The sequence below is a fragment of the Chanodichthys erythropterus genome, chromosome 13 (genome assembly GCF_024489055.1).
Source record: "Chanodichthys erythropterus isolate Z2021 chromosome 13, ASM2448905v1, whole genome shotgun sequence".
NCBI classification, from domain to species: Eukaryota; Metazoa; Chordata; class Actinopteri; order Cypriniformes; family Xenocyprididae; genus Chanodichthys; species Chanodichthys erythropterus.
In genome coordinates, this window is record NC_090233.1 from 19,238,543 (window position 1) to 19,258,888 (window position 20,346).

General features: G+C 35.0%; 1 protein-coding gene across 1 annotated transcript in view; it reads right to left on the reverse strand.

Moving 5' to 3' along the window:
• The window catches only part of ddr2l (discoidin domain receptor family, member 2, like), a 51,720-nt gene that overhangs the window by 24,265 nt on the left and 7,109 nt on the right, over window positions 1–20,346 (reverse strand). Inside the window, exons 2-6 of the mRNA XM_067405916.1 lie at window positions 9,059–9,166; window positions 8,864–8,966; window positions 5,110–5,338; window positions 3,794–3,941; window positions 1,176–1,281 (exon numbers count right to left, since the gene is read on the reverse strand). Of these exons, the coding sequence (XP_067262017.1) occupies window positions 1,176–1,281; window positions 3,794–3,941; window positions 5,110–5,338; window positions 8,864–8,966; window positions 9,059–9,119 (647 nt within the window). The 5' untranslated portion in view covers window positions 9,120–9,166. The remainder of the gene's footprint in view (window positions 1–1,175; window positions 1,282–3,793; window positions 3,942–5,109; window positions 5,339–8,863; window positions 8,967–9,058; window positions 9,167–20,346) is intronic.

The following is a 20,346-nucleotide window of genomic DNA, read 5'->3' on the forward strand; positions in this document are numbered from 1 at the left end:
CTCACCAAGGCTGCATTTATTTGATCAACAATACAGTCAAAAACAGTAATATTGTGAAATATTATTATAATTTAAAATAAATGTTTTTTATTTGAATATGTAATTTATTCCTGTGATCAAAGCTGAATTTTCAGCATCATTACTCCAGTCTTCAGTGTCACATGATCCTTCACAAATAATTCTAATATGATGACTTGTTGCCCAAGAAACATTTCTTATTATTATTATAAAAATTATTATTATTTCTTATTATTATTATCAATGTTGAAAACAGTTGTATTGCTTACTGTTTTTCTTAACGGTATCTTTCTTATTTGTATTATTTTTATACTTAGATTACTTTTCCCATCATCTAAAACACACTTAGAATGAATCTTTAGAAACACTAATAGTTTAACAACAATGTTAAATGTAATCTTTAGCAAATCTCATTATGAATTTAAATTTTTCATTTTGAATCTGAACATTATAATGTACATATTATTGTGATGCCTAAATGTTCTTAACAGTAATTTAAAAATGACTGATTTTTGTTTTTATTTTATTGATTTTAATTTAGACAAAATAGTATAAAAAATTTAAAATCTACTTATTTTAAAATAAAAAAATTATTTATCGATTATCAGCCATAACATGATGATAAATAATTATTGGCTAACAGTCTGTGTTTACACGAGACTATGTGATGAAAGTGCTTATATCATGCAGACCTTGTCTGTGCCAAGTTATACAGAATATTTAACTTAACCGGTAAAGACTTAACTTAATAAACACTAACTTCTTTGTGATATGTTTAAGAATACCATATATAAATAATTATGGTAACACTTTAGTTTAGGGTCCAGTTCTCACTATTAACTAGTTGCTTATTAGCATGCATATTACTAGGATATTGGCTGTTTATATTAATGCCTTATTCTGCATGACCATATTCTACATCCCTTATTCCTACCCAATACTTTAACTTAACTACATTAACTATTAATAAGCAGTAATTAGGAGTTTATTGAGGCAAAAGTCGTAGTTAACAGTTTGTTAATAGTGAGAATCAGATACTAATTTAAAGTGTGACCATAATTATGAGCTAATCAGTATCGGCCAGAATTTTAGCATCAGTCCGTCCCTAGAAGCTAAACATATTCTTTGAATCCTTCAGCATTAGATTAGACTTTCACCTGCGTTCCAGGGCCCCGTCGTACGTGGAGTCATTGAGAGGTGTGATGGGATATCCAGGAGCCATCATGGTCTGGCCCTCTGGAGAGCTGTACGCCGTCAGGCCATCTGCACTCCAGGAGGAAGAGAAACAGAGAGGTCCCAAACTTTAATATTGTTTTAGCTCCAGAATGAAATTACTCATTTCTCTTGGCTCATGTTTAAGGCACTGGAGTAATTGAGGTCAAATGAAACTAACTTGCAGCAAATCAGACACTAGGGGGCAAATCTACACAGACCACAGCTGCTTGAATGTGACTGCCAAAACGATCGACTTCAGTCTGTATCCCATATGTAAGTATGAAACTGAATTAGCATGAACCGCATGAGATCATGCATAGCTCTCATGTCCATAAGCCTTGTGCACAATCTGATTGTAATAGCTTGTCAAATCAACATTTATAAATGTTGCCATTCGGCAGCTTAAAGGTTTAGTTCACCCAAAAATGACATTTCAGTCATCATTTAATCAACCTCATGTCATTCCAGATCCATAAGACTTTCATTCATCTTCGGAATACAAATGAAGATTTTTTTGGGTGTTTTTGCCTTTACTATGAAAGGACAGTAAGTTGACAGGAAGCAAAGTTGGAGAGAGAGGGGGACAGGATCGGGAAAGGTTCACGAGCCGTGACTTGAACTCGGGACGCCCGAAGCGCAACTGCGCTATATGTCGTTGTGCTGCCCACGAGGCTATTGTCGCAGTCTAATGAAGATATTTTTAATGAAATCTGAGAGATTTCTGCCCCTCCATTGAAAGTCTATTCACACAAAACTCTGACAGTTCAAAACATTCATGAAGAGATCGTAAAATAAATCCATATGAATCGAACGGTTTAATCCAAGACTACTTAGGAGATTTGATCGCTTTATATGATGAACAGATTTAATTAGGGAGTTTTATCACATATAATCATTGAACATAAACAGAAGGTCAACCGAACCTGCTTGATACACAAGAACAAACCTTATTGGTTCTTGCGGAAGCCCAAATGTGCTGGGTAACACACGAGAATGAACCTCATTGGTTCCTGCGCGTCAAGCAAGCATGCTTGAGTTTCCGTAAGCAAAAGTCAGAAGTCAGAACCTGGAAGACTAATTCTCTCCTGGTTCCATCAAGATTTTCCTATAAGGGTTTCATAATGGTGTTTTTCAATTTATGAGTAAAATAAAGCCTTTGGTATCATAACTTGACAATACTTTGAAATTTTTTTATACAACGTAAACTGCACACACCCATTCCGAAAACGCAAATTTTGAAGCAGTTATGTTTGTTTTTTGAAAATGTACAGTCAAACCAAAATTTATTCAGACACTTTGAATGTTTCATTCATTAGTTCACCCAAAAATGAAAATTCTGTCATTTATTACTCACCCTCATGCCGTTCCACACCCATAAGACCTTTGTTAATCCTCCATATGGAGCAATGACATTTCCTCTGTCAAGATCCATAAAGGTACTAAAAACACATCTAAATCAGTTCATGTGAGTACAGTGGATCAATATTAATATTATAAAGCAATGAGAATATTTTTGGTGCGCCAAAAAAAAAAAAAAAACCTTTTTTAGTGATTTGAAAACACTGCTTCAGGAAGATTCGGATCATAAATGAATCAGTGTATCGAATCTGCTGTTCGGAGAGCCAAAGTCACGTGATTTCAGCTGTTGACAGTTTGACACGCGATCTGAATCATGATTCGATACACTGATTCATTTACGCTTCGATGCTTCCTGAAGCAGTGTTTTGAAATCGGCCATCACTAAATAACCCGTTATTTTGGGTTTTTTTTGGCGCTCTAAAAATATTCTCGTTGCTTTATAATATTAATATTGAACCACTGTATTTAAATAATTTTTCAGTACCTTTATGGATCTTGAGAGAGGAAGTGTCCATTGCTCCCTATGGAGCTCCCATCGGATTTCAACTAAAATATCATAATTTGTGTTCCGAAGATTAACGAAGGTCTTACGGGTGTGGAACGGTATGAGGGTAAGTAATAAATGACAGAATTTTCATTTTTGGGTGAACTAACCCTTTAACAGGTTAATTCAGTTTATTCACTATTATTAAAAAAAAAAATGGTAATAAAACATGACAAGATCTCAGAGTTAAACTGTGTCAGAAAAAAAAAATCTTAATTATGTCAGATAACACTTAAGCAAAACATGGTCAGGTCAAAGTGTCTGAATAATTTTTATCAATTTTACTGGTAGAAGAATTTTTGGGTATAATATGTCACAGTTTATTTTGCTATCCTCATTTACATAAATTAACTATAGTGTCCTGCACCCACTAGTAAAATATACAAAAAAATATCAAAAACGTCTGAATAATTTTTGGTTTGACTTTATATTTCTAAAAAGTAACTAGATAAGAAAGATTGTGGTGTGAGTGTGTGCAGTTTACGTTGTAGAACAAATGTCAAAGTATCAACAATTTATGTTTACTACGGGCTTTATGTTTTCATAAATTGAAAAAAAGGTAAACTAACCATTTCATAAATTCATAAATAAAATGATATTTTGTAATCAATTTTTATAATTGTATAATATTAACTATGGGTAATTTTCATGACTCACCCTGCCAGGCGCATCCAAACAGCTCTACTCTCATACACACAGTGTGTACAGCATCGGTGACAGGAATCAAGCGCAAGAACCGAGTGATGATGGGAGGATGGAGGTCTCTCACCACAGAGTCATAGGTGTTTATATTGCCCATTATAATCTGAAGTGCAGAAGAAATTCGTTAAACGATAAGCTACAAGATATTCTAAAGTGACATAGCATGAAGGCCAAGTATGGTGACCCATACTCAGAATTTAGGAGCAGTGAGTAGTGAACACACACACACACACACACACACACACACACACACACACACACACACACACACACACACACACACACACACACACACACACACACACACACACACACACACACACACACACACACACACACACACACACTCTGCAAACCCTGGACACACACACCCAGAGCAGTGGCCAGCCATTTTGCTGCAGCACCCAGTTTCCAGTTTCGGACAATTACAGAATCAATCATTTGCCATCTAAAGTAATTGTGTTTAATTTAGAGATATATTTTTGAATTAATTCTCAAATTATTTATTTCTAATTTATTAAATATCAGTTCACAATATATATATATATTTCGGCCACCCTGCTCTCTAGGATATTGGCATCAACAATAAAAAAACAACAACAATATCGGTCGACTATTATTGGTTACTATGAAGAAGCATTATACTGTAGTTGAATCTAACTATACTGCACATACAGTATAATGCACTATATAAACTACTGTTCAAATGTTTGATTAGATTTTTTTAATGAATTGAATACTTTTATTCTGAAAGGATGCATTATTTTAATCAAAAGTGACAGTAAAGTTAATTATAATGTTACAAAAGTTTCTTTCTTTCTGTTCAATCCTGAATAGAATCAAAGAATCAATTCAAAGAATCATTCCTATCAAAGAATCTTGAAAAAAATATATCACAGTTTCCCAAAAAATGGCTGCTGAATAATCAGCTTTGTTATTACAGGAATAAATTGCATTTTAAAACACATTAAAATAGAAAACAGTTGTTTTAAATTTAAATATTCTTTTACAGTATTGTTTTTACTGTATTTTTCATCAAATAAATGCAGCCTTGGTGAACATAAAAACAATTTTTAAAACAATAAAAGAAAATCTTACTAACCCCAAACTTTTGAACAGTAGTGTATGGCACAATTGCTTTGAGATATAACTACACATTTACTAATGATAGATTAATACCAAAACTTTAGTTCATTCAGGTTATTTATTTAAAATCTGATCATATAGTACCTCATTATAGTATCTATAAAATACACCCTTGTCTTTCCTACCTCACTGCCAAGGCGGTTTCTCCAGGAGATCCAGCGGCGTCCATCGCGACTGTACTCCAGACGGTACTTGCGTGCATACTCATTGCCGGAGTTGCGTGCATAGCGACCCTGCGTAGCAACCACGGTGAGAAAGATGAGCTGACGAAGGTCAAGCTGAAGATACTGAACATCTGAGGGCTGCAGTTGACCAGCAGGACACCAGGCGCCGTCCCCCTCCTCACGGTTTAACCTGATGCAACAACAGACATATGCAAATTATGAACAGTCATTACACACTCTAAGAGACCTGTCCTAGAGACCTGTCCAGATCATGAGGAATGAAATTTTAGCTTGATCTTTTGAGTTAAATGAGCTTGATGCACTATAAAAACACCCTCTACTACTACAGCTGCACAATATTCGAAAAAACTGACGTTAAGTTATTTTAATATATATTGCAATGTGGAAAAAATACAGTAAGTTTCACCAGATGACTTGAATAGCTCTATCTGGACAGAATTAATCATTCTAGACTGAGTGGGGTGATTTTATTTGTGACGGCAAAAAACTTTGAAGACATTTCTCCCTTATTGATGTATATCTGATTGAAACAGCTAAAACCTTAAATGTTCAAGAACAAGAAAAAAAACATAAAAGTAGGGCGGGACTTGATTTTGTCGGAAATTGAATGGATTGTTGGATGGTTGTGGTTTGCAATTGGTTAATCTCATGTGAGTGACAGGTTGTCCGGCTCTCATGCGATCACATCATCAGAGAAGAAATGTTGTTTTGATTAAAGATTACGAGGGCACATGAATGTAAAAAAATAATGATGTGCATTGTGCACTAATAAATAATTTATAATAAACACTGCAATACTCCATAAAAAAAAGTGCGAAATCCTTTAACGATTTAGGAAAAACTTGGAACAATTTAGGTGTTCATACTGGAGTTTGCTCTTTACAAGAACCATATTTACAAATAAATAAAATATCTCCACTTGAGTGCCGGCCTCGAGTCTCTCACGGAGGAGCTCCGGAGGCATAAAAGGAGGAGCGACTACAGTGAAGGACGAGAGAGGACCAGGCCTGGACTTTATGTTATGTTTTATTATGTTTGTGTGGCCGGCAGACGTCCGCGAGGGTCTGACGGCATTACTTTCATTTTGTTCTTTGTTTATTTTGGAATTAAACTTTGTTTGAACGTTCGCCGGTTCCCGCCTCCTTCTTCCCATATTTACGAACTGTGTTACATTGGTGCCGAAACCCGGGAGGAAGCAGGGACATGCTGTCGGAGAGCCCTCGCTGCTGAGGGGGATCGCAGTGCTGCGGAGTTCGGCTGCCCGAGGCGGTGGTGCTGGAGCATAGTGAAAGGTGGGACGGAGACCCGGATGCCGTGCTCCTGGGACGAGGTGGGGTGGCTGCCGTCCAGGAGGGAGCGGAGGAGTCGCCGCCATCCGCCGTGGGCCGGAGTCTGCTGCCGTCCGCCATGAAGGGGAGGAGCAGGGGACGGGGCACTCGCTGCCGGCTGCCCTCAGTCGGAGGAGCCATCGCCGGCCGCCAGGAGGCGGTCGAGGATCGGGCCGTCCACCGAGCGTCCAGTGCCACCGCATGGCACCGCGAGGAAGAGCCTCTTGGCAGGCTGAGGACCGAGCAGCAGTGTGTCTGGGAACCGGACCAAGAATTTTTTTTCTTTTTCCTCTCTCCCATCTCTCGTCCTGTCGCTCCCCTTGCTTCCGTCTCCTTTCTCTCGTCTCATCTGTCCTTACCCCCAGGTGCTGCGGCCGCTGAGACAGGCCCCGGGGGGGGAGTAGAGCGCAGTCTCGGGAGTCCCTGCGAGGGGCGATGGGGGTATGTGGCGACCAGGGCGGGCGAGAGCCGTAAGGGAACGGCGCGAGGTCGGTGGCACGAGTGTTAATGAGCTTCACCTGGGAGGCGCACCGGCCTTGAGTCCCTCACGGAGGAGCTCCGGGAGCATAAAAGGAGGAGCGACTACAGTGAAGGACGAGAGAGGACCAGGCCTGGATATTATTTTATGTTTTATTATGTTTGTTATGTACTTTCGTTTTGTTTGTTTATTTTGAGATTAAAGTTTTGTTGAATGTTCGCCGGTTCCCGCCTCCTTCTTCCCACATCTACTGACCTCGTTACATCCACATTCACAGTTTTTGACCAATTCAATATGACTATATGAAATAATAATAATTATTAAGATTTTGTTGTGGTTATTATTAAATATATTAAATAAAATAAGAAACATACTGTAATAATATTAATGTACCGTAAAATAAAACAAAATATATATTTTATTTTACTATGAATTAACAGTACTAATATAGGGGCCCTATAATTTCCGCGATCACGGAATCGCGGACAGAATCATAAAAACGGAATTTACTATATAACGCGGAATGTCACGGAATTTGTCAAATTTTTGATGAATGAATTAAAAGCAGGTCAGTACACTTAAATTAAATCGCGATATAGACTCGTGTCTGTGAATATTAAACCGCAAAAAGACTATTTAAACATGAATCCTGCATGCCTGTGTGCCTCTGAATGATGCGGAAGCGCAGTTTCATTTACCTCACACCGCCTCACACACACGCTGAAGCACATGCGATGCTCGCGGTGTTTTCGTCCTCTGTCACCTCACTATATGAACGCACAAATTCATCTCCAGAGCTGCTCTGAAAGTCACTTCATCAGCAAACTACCATCATAAACACAGAGAAACTCAAAGCTCTAGGCAAACCGTCAAAATAAAAGTTTGATTTAACTTGACAGAAACATATTACTGTTGTACAGTAGAATTTAGATAAATTAATTTAACAATAAATTATTAAAATATATTTTTAAACAATAACCTCAGTGTTTCTTCCATGTTTTAATTTTAACAGTAAAACTCTGTTGTCCAGCACATTGTTTGACAAAAAAAAAAGTGTAATTTCATGATTAAAAGATAAATTAAATGGTATGTTCATTTGAACAAAACTTCTGAAAAAAAAAAAAAAAAAAAAAAAATCATAAAAATATATTTTTAATTGATAAATATTGTTGTTTTTAAGAATTCTATTAATTAGACATGCATTTTGATTATTAAAATGGAATTAAACCATTAAAATGGAATCCAGAAAACAGAATTTGGTAAAAATAAAAATTGAGGGGAAAGAATAAAATGTTTATCATAGGGCCCTTTTTTGTTAAACTTATTAAATTGTTGGTAAATTGGACAAGATTCATTATTTCAATTAATTAGACATGCTTTTTGATTACTAAAATTTAATTTAACCATTAAAATGGAGTCAAAAAATAAATAAAACGGAAAAAAAAAACGGAATCCAAAAAAATTTAAACGGAATTTGGGAAAAAATAAAACGGATTTCATAGGGCTCTAACTAATATTCACGTCTTAATTTTTTCATTTTAAAACAGTCTATTATTGAGCTTTTATTATGTTTTATTTTATTGTATTTGCTTGAAAATTAATAAATGCACTGCCAGTTTCACAGTGAAGGCACTGTACAGTATTTTCATTTACACGCATTCAGCTCACAGCATCTCAGAACCACTTGTTTCACAGGAAGCTGAAACAAGCTGTTCTGAGACTCTGAAACGCTGAATTACACGTGTGTAAATGATGCACTTCACTTAATTAAATTGCAGCCTGACAATCACACTAAGGCTAAGCCATATTGATTTTATTTTGATATATATCGTGCAGCCCTATCTACTACACTTCTGCACTTCAGTGTAGTCTGTCATATGTATGTTACCTTGCATACTGAGGGCCTGTGGTTTCATACCACTGACTAGAGGCAGTGATGTCGTCGTTTTTGATCCTCCCGTCCTCCATACCGAGAGGATAACGACAGTGAGCTGAAAGACACGATGAGATGGTGAATGTTTTTGGCCCTGTCTGTATGGATGCATATGTTTTGTGTGGGTGTGCAATGTGCATGTAACATTACCTGGGTCTATCTGGCCATTGACGTTCGTTAGTAAGATGGCCAGCAGCAGATAAAGCAGCATTGTGAGACCTCAGAGTCTGCCAACAGACCAGAGTGCAGACTACATCTCTGAAAAACACAAAGAAACATTAGTAATGCAGCATCTACTAATTTTCCAGTCAGATACGCCTTTTGCAAACCAAAATATTTAAAAATGAAAAATAAATTACAAGACTCTATTCTTTAAATAAACACTACCATTCAAAAGTCTAAGGTCATTTTTTTATTTTAAAGAAATTAATACTTTTATTCAGCAAGGACACATTAAGTTGATTAATTGAAAAGACGTATGTAATTGTACTTATTTATAATGTTACAACATGTATAATATGTCAAATAAATGCTATTCTTTTGAACTTCCTACTCAAAGACCCCTGAAAAAAAAATGCATCATAGTTTCCTTAAAAATATGAACTGTTTTGAACATTGATAATAATACGAAATGTTTCTTGAGCAGCATATTAGAATGATTCCTGGAGGATAACGTGACTGAAAACTGGAGTAATGGTGCTGAAAATTCAGCTTTGACTGTTTTAAATTTTTATACATAATAAAATAGAAAAGAGTTATTTTAAATCATAATAATATTTCACAATTTGACTGTTTTTACTGTAGTTTTAATCAAATAAACAAAGCCTCGGTGAGCAGAAGACACTGATTTTCTGTGCTTTTTTTAAAAGCATGCTTGTGTTTTAACTGGAGCACAATTTGCTCTCACTGTCAAACATTGAAGAAAACGTGTCAGAGAACCGACTGTAAATGCAACACAAATCAGCACCCTGATGCTTTCATGCAAGCCGCAGCTGCACAATCCTCTGGGTTTTCCGAGTCCTGTGGGAACCCACGGGTCATATTAGCATCACTTCTATGCTAGCTATGCAAACTATGCCAGAGCAGATGTGGCCGGGAATGACTGAGAATTCCAGCTCATTCAGGGCGGGATTGTCAATAATGATGAATAAAAGAGGCTCTTTCTTAAAACACACAGTCTCATTGAGACTCTAATTGTAAAAACAAGTATCGTTACATAAAATACCATGCCATTATTTGCATGTGAACAATAATGTTTTATTGCCAGCAGTTGCTCATGCATGCCATATTATTAAGCACTTTATGAGTAAAAGTTGGTTTGATTAACATAAACTCTGTGACATGATCATCTAATAAGCTCTCTTACTGTGCCCCGCACATGACATGCCGGTAAAAAAAACTAAAAAACACGATTTACTAAAAAGAAGGAAATTAGTTAATAAGTCATGAGAACAAATTCTTAATTTGTGAAAACTAACCTTTAAGGCCTGTTCACACCAAGATGGAGAACTATAAAGATAACGGTAACTACTGTATATTAGTTGATGATATTGTTCTGTTTATTCTAAGCATGCGCTGCAGTTTTGTCGTTTGCAGCTTTAAATGCTCGAGCTCTTTAGAGCAGGGTGGATTTTGACTGCCTGTCAAGGTCTTTATTGTTCATCAGCTGGAAAAAATCATTCTGAAACTTGTCCCAGACATGAATGATTCCTCAAATCATGCAGCTTATTGAGTAAAGGAGTTTTCCTATTACTTTTCTAAGCACTTGGACCTGCGTTAAAGGAAAATAAAATTGAAATCACAATATGACCTAGTGCGATTATCAAATTGGGAGGCTTAAAACGTGCATTTGGGAACGCAACATGCAACAGCAACTTCCCAAACTTGTAATGAGAAGCGCTCCCAGTGGTTTTCCACCATAATAAAATCTTGATGGTTTAATGTTTTTTTTTTTTTTTTTTAAGAAATTAGGACAGCAATTAATAATAAATGGGTAATTGACAAATAAGGTTTTTAAAAGTATAAAAAAACTAAATGGAGATATAATTAATTTTGAAGTTTTATTAAGTGTTAACAATGATATGTGGTTTTTATAATCAATTAACACTGCTTTTGTCATTTTTTACAAGATGGACAAAATTTGTCACCAAAAAAGTAATTCCAAAATTCCAAAGTTTAACCAAAATTTCGGTTTTACCGAATGACCATATTTTCGAACAGTGCTAACAGGCTGATATTTAGCTATGTTATAATGGTTGTACCGAATGACCTGATGTTTCGGGACATGTGTATAAGTGTACAAGTGAAAACACAAATTTTTCAAAGAGTTAGTTACTTTTCTTCATGACTATGTGGTCCTATGCAGGTGTCTGAATGATGTCACGTCCTGTCACATGATACTGACCGCATGACTTGATCCAAAATGGTCCCTTTATATAGGTTACTCCAAATGACAATGAAATTAATTTTTCCGGACAGTCTTTCTCATAACTAAGCAACGACTTCTACACATAATTTTAATACCATTTTGCACTATGTTGATATTTGATGTTATAAAATCATGCCAGAATAAAAATATTTATTTATTACATTTTAAGATATTTTAAATCACAAATGAATTGGCTGTATTTGCCTTTGGACGGTTAAACAGAATGACCTTTTGACACTTAAAAATCTGTAAAATACCTTTATATGTAGCAAAATATAATTAAAACCTTTTGGATTCAATTAAAGAGATCTAGTTGTAATACCTTACATACTTTGGATGTCATATCTTTGTTTTTATTATTATTATTAAGGCCTCTGAACAAAAAAATGACCCGTCACGTCATTGACGCATGTATACAGTATATATGGATTATATATATATATATATATATATATATATATATATATATATATATATATATATATACACAGATATATACATATATATATATCCATATAGATACATATACAATATATACATATATATCACACACAGATTTATAATAAAACAAATTTTTTTGGCATTTTTGCCTTTTATTATGATAGGACAGTATGTAGACAGGAAGCAAAGTGGGAAAGTTAGAAGGGGAAAGGATCAGGAAAGGTCCGTGAGCCAGGACTCGAACTCGGGTCGCCCGAAGCGCAATGCCGCTATATATCGGAGTATATATTGATTTTTTATTTAACAGTGAAATGGTACAATAGTTTAATATTTTTATTTAGTAGTAGTAGTAGTAATAAAAATTACAACAACTACTATTGTTGTTTTTGTTATAATATAATAATAATAATAATACTTTTATAATTATTATTATTTTTCTTAAATACTATTTTTTTTTTACAATGAAATAGTACAACAGTTTAATATTTACAACAGTTTTATATATTATTATTAGTAATAATAATAATCATTCTATAGTCATATTATATATTCTCAAACTTTTAGGCAAAATTGTGCAAACCTACAAAAGGGCACATCAAACCTGGAGCATAAAAAAAAAACTTTTTAAAATCACAGTATTTATCAGATATTACCATGGCATGGCACATGATACATGGCAACATCCTAACAACCATCCTAGCATTGATGCAGTGGGCAAACACCACTCACACATTCCTCAGAATCTAGTTTACATGTATTTATGTGCCTGCAGACACATTATAACCAAATAGACTTCCAAGAAACTGAACATATTATGACAAATCAGTGTTTTGCAGACCAACCAAAGCCTAACAAATCTTTCATCAAAAGCCTGAGCCAGACTTCACCGCTCTTCTCTGGAGCCGGGATCCTGAGGGCCCCTTCTGATAGCAGTGAGTATCAGCGCTGGAAAGACTGAGATAAATGTTAGTGTTGTCGTTAGGACAGACAGTGTGCACTTCATGTTTGAAACTGTGTTGACTGCAGTGCGATTACTGTGGAGGGTCTCTCTCTTTTCCCCAAACCTCAGACCACAGGAATGTGTCTGATTTCATGACTGCATCACGCCCCAGCCATTACCCCAGAGACAATTACACACAAACCATCATCAGCCATTACTTACAACTATGACAAGTTCAGTGAGTTTGGTCGGTACAAAACAACATCACAGACAACCGATCACGGCCGATTACTTAGATTATTTGTGCAACAGACTTTAATGATACTTTACTTCAAATCATTTTGCTTGTGTTGTTGATTATCTGAGAGATCAGATTTAAAGTGCCCCCATTATGCTTTTACGGATATCACCTTTCATGTTTGTGAATGTAAAAGGTCTGCAAAGTTTAAAAGATCAAAGTGCATGACAAATGGAGTTATTGTCTCCTAAAAGAAAGAACTGATTCTGAACTGCCTGAAACGAGCCGTCAGTAATTCCGGTCGTACGTCTTGCACAAACCTTCGTAACAAATTTGCATAATCCCAGCCTATGATCTTCATTGGCTGTCTGCGAACATCTACTATGACCCGCCCTCAATTTTGTAGAAACAATCTTTTGAATTTTAACAATTTTAGACTTTTTAAAAAAAAAAAAAATTAATTTATGTCTTGTATACAAATATATACAATATTTTCTATGACATCGTTTTCAGTCATAAAAATTTTCCAGCCATTTTGAATTTTCGAACTCAAACTCCTACACTTTGTACACTTTGTCCTACACTCTGATTTTCATGAAAATTGGAATTCAAGTTAGGTTTGTCAAACCATTTTCAAAAACGTGCGAACAAATTTTACGTAGCTCTTGCAAAAATAGACGTAAGGCTCTATCTCCTCAATGCTTTATTGTATTCAGACCAAACTTGGTTCATGTCATCACAAGCATGACCTAAATTACATGCTGTGTTTCGGCTCAGCGCCACCTACTGGTTCAGAGAAACGAAAAATGGCTATTTTTGCTTATAACTACTGAACAGTTTGTCCAAATATCAGAAAACTGGTCTCGTTAGATTTAGGGCATCATGCAAAGTCGAATGATATCCAATTTTCCCATATCGGCCATTTTGAATTTTGTAGTAAAATTCAAAATGGCTGTATTTTACGAACACATTAACATATCATTGCAAAATTCGGTATTAGTTTGCGCCAATCCTGGGTTTTAGGTACCATGAAAATAACTTGGCTTTTAGTGGTGTTCATCACCATAGTAACTTACGCTCCACTGCTAACCTGCTCCGGGGCAGGTTATGTTCTGGGTTAAAGATTTCAAACTGAAATCGGACCAATCAGACGTAAGTGACACTGACACACTCAACACAATAAAGTCACTCCCCCAGTTTCTCTTCCGTCATTATATAGTAAAAACAAATATCTCACTATGAAATTGTCTGGTTTTAATGATAATATAATTTATATGATTTGTATAATTATATGATCTATATTTTTATTAATCCATTACACACATGCAAGTTTAGTGTAACAGTAGTTATTAAGCACTTAATGAATATTAATATATATATCGATCATATGTAATATAGGCCTAAATAAGGAGTAAATATACTCTTTTAAAAAGACTACATGTGACCTTGTATGTTTAAGTCTCTATATATTATCAACTATATAAACTAACTTCACATCTTTCACTTGCACTGATAGAAAAAGATCATTTCTTTTATTTGTCCTCGCATTAAATGCATTTAAATTCTTCATTTTCAGCGAAAGAGTTTGAATCGTGCTGGCTCTCTCGCGAGAAGTGAATCACAGTTCATTTCTGTTGCAAGGTATGTGATTGGCTGTTTGCCACTGATGTCACGGATTCATGTGCACAAGCTCCACAAACTCAGGATCAAAGCCTGAGTTGACAGAGAAAGTTGATGAGCAGCATCATGGTACCAACAAAGCCAGATAGGAGTGGTTTGGCTTTGTCAACTCAAAACTAATCCTATAACCCTGAGTTTGTTCATCTACCATCATGGTACAGGCCCCATGTGTTTATCATACAGCATGTTCTCAGTGTGTTGATGAGAATACCCCATTGGCATTACATAATTTGCAAGAACGGAACATATTCATCCCAACTTGTTTGTTACAGTGAACAAAAAAACACATGCACATGCATAATCAAACTAAAATTTCTGGAGTGCAAATAAAACTTTTTGAGAAAAAATTGTGTGATACTTTATTGCTGTTGCATGATAGGGGGCCGGAGATATAATGTGCATACTAAAGGAAGAAGAGAGAAAGGTAGAGGGAGAGGATGGAGGTTGCAGATGCTTTATGTAATGTTTGGCTCATGTAAAGGCCTGTCCAGTGCCGGGATTCCAGCCTTCTTGCTCATCTTTCTAAGGGGCCTCATGTGACCGACTGGGAAACACAGCAAAGCAACAAAACATTAATAGCACTAACAGACCCTTTGCTCACAGGAAGAATCTAAAAAAATACAATACAATCTATTTTGTTTAAATTCAGCATAAATTAAAGGAAGTGTGACAAAACTACCATGATGCGTTAATAGTGATTTACATGATATATTAAGGTTGGCACATTTAGTTTTACCCAAAACTTCAGTAGTCAAAACCATTATCAGCCAAATTTCACAATTCTAATACCACAGCAAAAATTAATATGCTACTGAACATATTCCTTTATTTAGGTTAAATATTAATATAATTACAGTAGGGCTACACAACGATTAAATCGCAATTAATCGTTTGCAAAATAAAAGTCTGTGATTACGTAATAAATGTGTGTATTCTGTGTATAATAATTATATATATATATACACACACACATACATATGTATATTTAAGAAAAATGTTATATTTATATATAATATAAAATATATTTAAATATATATATTTATTTACACATGCATATATTTCTTAAATTTATACATTTACATAATTATTATACACTGAATACACACATTTATTACGTAAACACAGACTTTAATTTTGCAAACGATTAATTGCGATTAATCGTTGTGCAGCCCTAAATTATAGCAAATTAAATAGTATTTGTCAATGAAGTCATTTGCGGTACTTACTAACGGTACTTTTGACACCACTTTATGTCAAAATTAACTAATTTTTATATAGGAAAATTACCCAAAATGCAGCATACAATCCCACTTACACGTTATGCTTTTTTTTTTTTTTTTTTTTTTTTTTTTTAACATTGATGAAACTACATAACGCATGAGCTTAAATATAAGATTTGAAGGATTAGTTCACTTTCAAATTAAAATTTCCTGATAAAGTCGAAAAGACTTGGTGGACTTCAATGGCCTCCAAACGGTTGAAGGTCAAAATTACAGTTTCAGTGCGGATTCAAATTGTTCTGCACGATCCCAGACGAGAAATAAGGGTCTTATCTAGAGAAACCATCACTCATTTTCTAAAAAATATTAAAATTTTATACGTTTTAACCATAAATGCTCATCTTGAACTAGCTCTCTTCTTCTTCTTCTCTATTAGAATTCCGGCAGTGTAGACACTGCTAAGTGTATTACTGCCCTCCACAGGTCAAAGTTTGAACTAATTGTTATATATTTGCACTAGCATATTGTATATGACTGAAGGCCATTGAAGTCCACTATATGGAGAAAAATCTTGGAATGTTTTCATCAAAAACCTTAATTTCTTTTCGACTGAAGAAAGAAAGACATGAACATCTTGGATGACATGGGGGTGAGTAAATTATCAGGAAATTTTAATTTGAAAGTGAACTAATCCTTTAAAGGCACAAAATGTAATTTTCACCACTAGAGGTCGCTTATGCAAAACAAAGGCGATGATTCGGTGAATGAGTATGGAATCATGGCAGTTGTCATCTTCACCTCCACAAATCCAATGGAAAGCAATCTGACATTACTTGGGCAGAAATTGTGCGCATGGATGAGCTAATGTATTAAAGTTGTATTAACGTCACTGTTGTATTAAGCAGGGTGGTGCCGAGAGCCTGGGACATTTTACATTGCTTTTTTTATTATGCTTATACGCTGCAGTTGCCGGCATTTTTTTATAATATAAAAGGTACTATTAAAGTCACGCTTATTGTCTGCCTCCTTTTTCCCTGAACTTAAACTTTTTTACAGTTACGTTCGATCACTTAAATTCACACTATTTTATCTCATTCTAATGAAATAGCTGCGAGTGCTGAAACAGCAAAATTACTCATACAGGTCACTTTATCTGACGAATCAAAATTGTAGGGTAACGCAGCGCTGTTTCACTTGGTCAAAACAATCATACTAAAAATACATTCTCGTGTGATGAAAGTTATGTTAACGTTACACTGTGGCTGGGGAGATACTTGTTGCACACTGCATACACCGTATACCCATTTTTTTCAGTAAGCTATACAGTAAATCAGTGAATTATGCTTCATTACGTTGCATTTGCACTGCTCCTTTCCTGAAAAAGAAAGAAACGATAAAGCAAACAGGCGGTTTCATGATAGAAAGTCTAACTACCCAAATTCCAGACTCTTACAACTAGCATGTACATGCCTGCATGCTGACAAACATGCAAACCCATTGCAAGCATGCAGGAACGTGTTTGCCCTACTGAGCTAGAATTAAAGAACCAAGAGAAACATGAACCCCACTCTGTTCACTCTCATCTACACATGTTTCGCACACACAAACACATGTATCACACTCACATTCCTACATCCTGGTGTTAGGGAACTGTAGTACAGTTCACTCAACGGCCTCTGATGAGTCTTACTGCCAAACATCTCAAATTATGCAACACAATAAACAATGTGCAGAGCAAAACCAAGAAAGAGTCGCTGGCAGCTCACCAGAGAGACAGAGAGAGACTGAACAAAACCACAGCCAGAACCAACATTAATGTTGTAAATAATCTCATTCAACAGTCAGTTAGTCAGGTTAGATAGACCTCAAATGTACTTCAGATACAGCACACAAGGGGGAAAAAACAGGATACTAAAAACTGAGGAGTCTCAATGTATCCAAAATCAAATGCTGTTGCCTCAAGGACAAACTTCCTGTGGCCACTGGCCACACAATTGTAGTTGAAGAAAACTTCAAGTCCTCAATCTATCCAGGAGTTCATGCTAAGACCTATATATTTTCTGAGCATGAACAGAACCCATGGGAATAAACACAACTGAGATCTTTTGAATATGGCAAGCAAATGAAGACTTCAGATGCACAAGCCTCTAAGTGCCGTCTGAAATTTTCTTCTAAAATGAGCATTTTTATCAAGCTTGTATGTTTAGGTTCAGTTATTTCACTTTAATGGCAATTAATAGGTCCTTTTCATTGACATTAAAGTGAAATAACTGAACGTAAACATACGAGTATGATAAAAATTTCAGATGGCACTTAGAGGCTTTTGCATATGAAGTCTTCAAATATAGATATTAATGTGTAGAATTCTCTAACTCGGAATATTCTGAATGCATGACCCGATAAAACGTATACCTTATATGCAATGTAAGTTGCTTTGGATAAAAGCATCTGTCAAATCAAATGCATAAAATGAACAAATGAATAAACCAAAGTTTGTAACCAAAGTCAGAGGTCTCAATATGAACTCAAATATTTCTCATTGAACTTTGATTTTTTATATAGATTGTATTAGCCTATGTAAATTTGTTTCTATTGTTATTTCACTTGTTTCTAATGTTATTTCAAAGAGTATGAAGAAGAAAACATCAGAGAAAAAAGTTGATTTAAACAAAAAATTGATAATACCATTATATCTCCTGAGCTACAATACAAACTTCCAGACTAATTCTGAATTCAGTTAAGGAGCAAGTCAAACAAAACATGTGTATCTGCACAATATTGACCTTGAACAGCCTTTTGTTTCATGTTCTTGCACTTATCAAGACTGAGAATAGCTGAGAGGATTGGTAAACTCAAGATAACTTATCACGACAGCAATGAATCAGTCGCAGTTTCTCACATTTCAATTCAAAATAATTTTTTAATAGCTTGGACTGATGTTTTTCATAAATTTTCATACTATTATTGCTGCTAATAAATGAGTAACTTGGGCTAACAAGTGTGCAGTTTTAACATATACACTAAAGTTTTTTTTTAATGTTTTTGAAAGAAGCCTCTAGGGATGCACAACGATTAATCGCGATTAATCGTTTGCAAAATAAAAGTCTGTGTTTATGTAATATATGTGTGTGTTCTGTGTATAATAATTATGTATATATAAATATACACACATACATGTATAAATGTAAGAAATATATACATGTATAAATAAATATACATATTTATATATATTTTATATTACATATTAATATAAATATTTTATATATAAATATATTTTTTTCTTAAATATATACATGTATGTGCATGTACTTATATATACATAATTATTATACACAGAACACACACATATATTACGTAACAGACTTTTATTTTGCAAATGATTAATCGTGATAATGCTTATGCTCAATTAAGGCTGCATTTATTTGGCCAAAAATGTTGTTCAATTATGAAATATAATTACAATTTAAAATAACAGTTTTCTAGCTTAATTTATTCTAAAAATGTAATTTATTCCTGATAAGCAAAGCTGAATTTTCAGCATCATTACATCATCACTCTTCAGTGACATGATCCATCATAAATCATTCTGATATGCTGATTTGCTGCTCAAGAAACATTTATTATTATTATCATCAATGTTGAAAACTTTTTTTCAGGATGCTTTGATGAGAGAAAGTTTACAAGAACAGCATTTATTTGAAATAGAAATATTTTGCAAATGTCTTTACTGTCACTTTTGATCAATTTAATACATATTATTTTCTAAATAAAAGTATTAATTTATTTAAAAAAAAAATGCAAATAAGACAACATCAGCTTGCAAAGCCCATCCATCTCCTAGACTCCTGCAGTCCATCAGGGAATATATTTCGTTTTTATTTCTGGAACATCACTTGGGTAAAGAACAAAATAACAATTATTTACAATAATGTAAATAACGAGCTATTCTTGCACTCTATGTACAGTAGTTTATGCAAGCTACAGTGAACAAGGCTTCTCTGTGCTTCATTACATCTACTGTGGTACTTAAAGGGTTAGTTCACACAAAAATGAAATTTCTGTCATTAAAAGGTGCTCTAAGTGATGTCACGCGTTTTTAGGCCAAAACATTTTTTGTCACATACGGCAAACATCTCCTCACTATCCGCTAGCTGCCTGTCCCCTGAACACAATGTAAAAAAACGCGGTCTCTGTAGTCGCCACAAGCTCCGAAAACGGCAATAAAAACAAACTGGTGCAGCCTGGACCACGAATCATAATAAACATGCTCCAGCCAATAACCGACAAGAATGATTTTAAATGCGTGTTCATGACTGTTTCAGGAAGCATGGAGAAGAGGGGGAAGAGGAGGAGGAGGGAGGGTCTAGCTAGCCTCTGTTTTGTTTGACAACACTTCGAACGTCAACAGGAAGTTACTCCACCCAGAATCACTTAGAGCACCTTTAATTACATTCATTCGTTCCAAACCCTTAAGACCTTCGTTCATCTTTG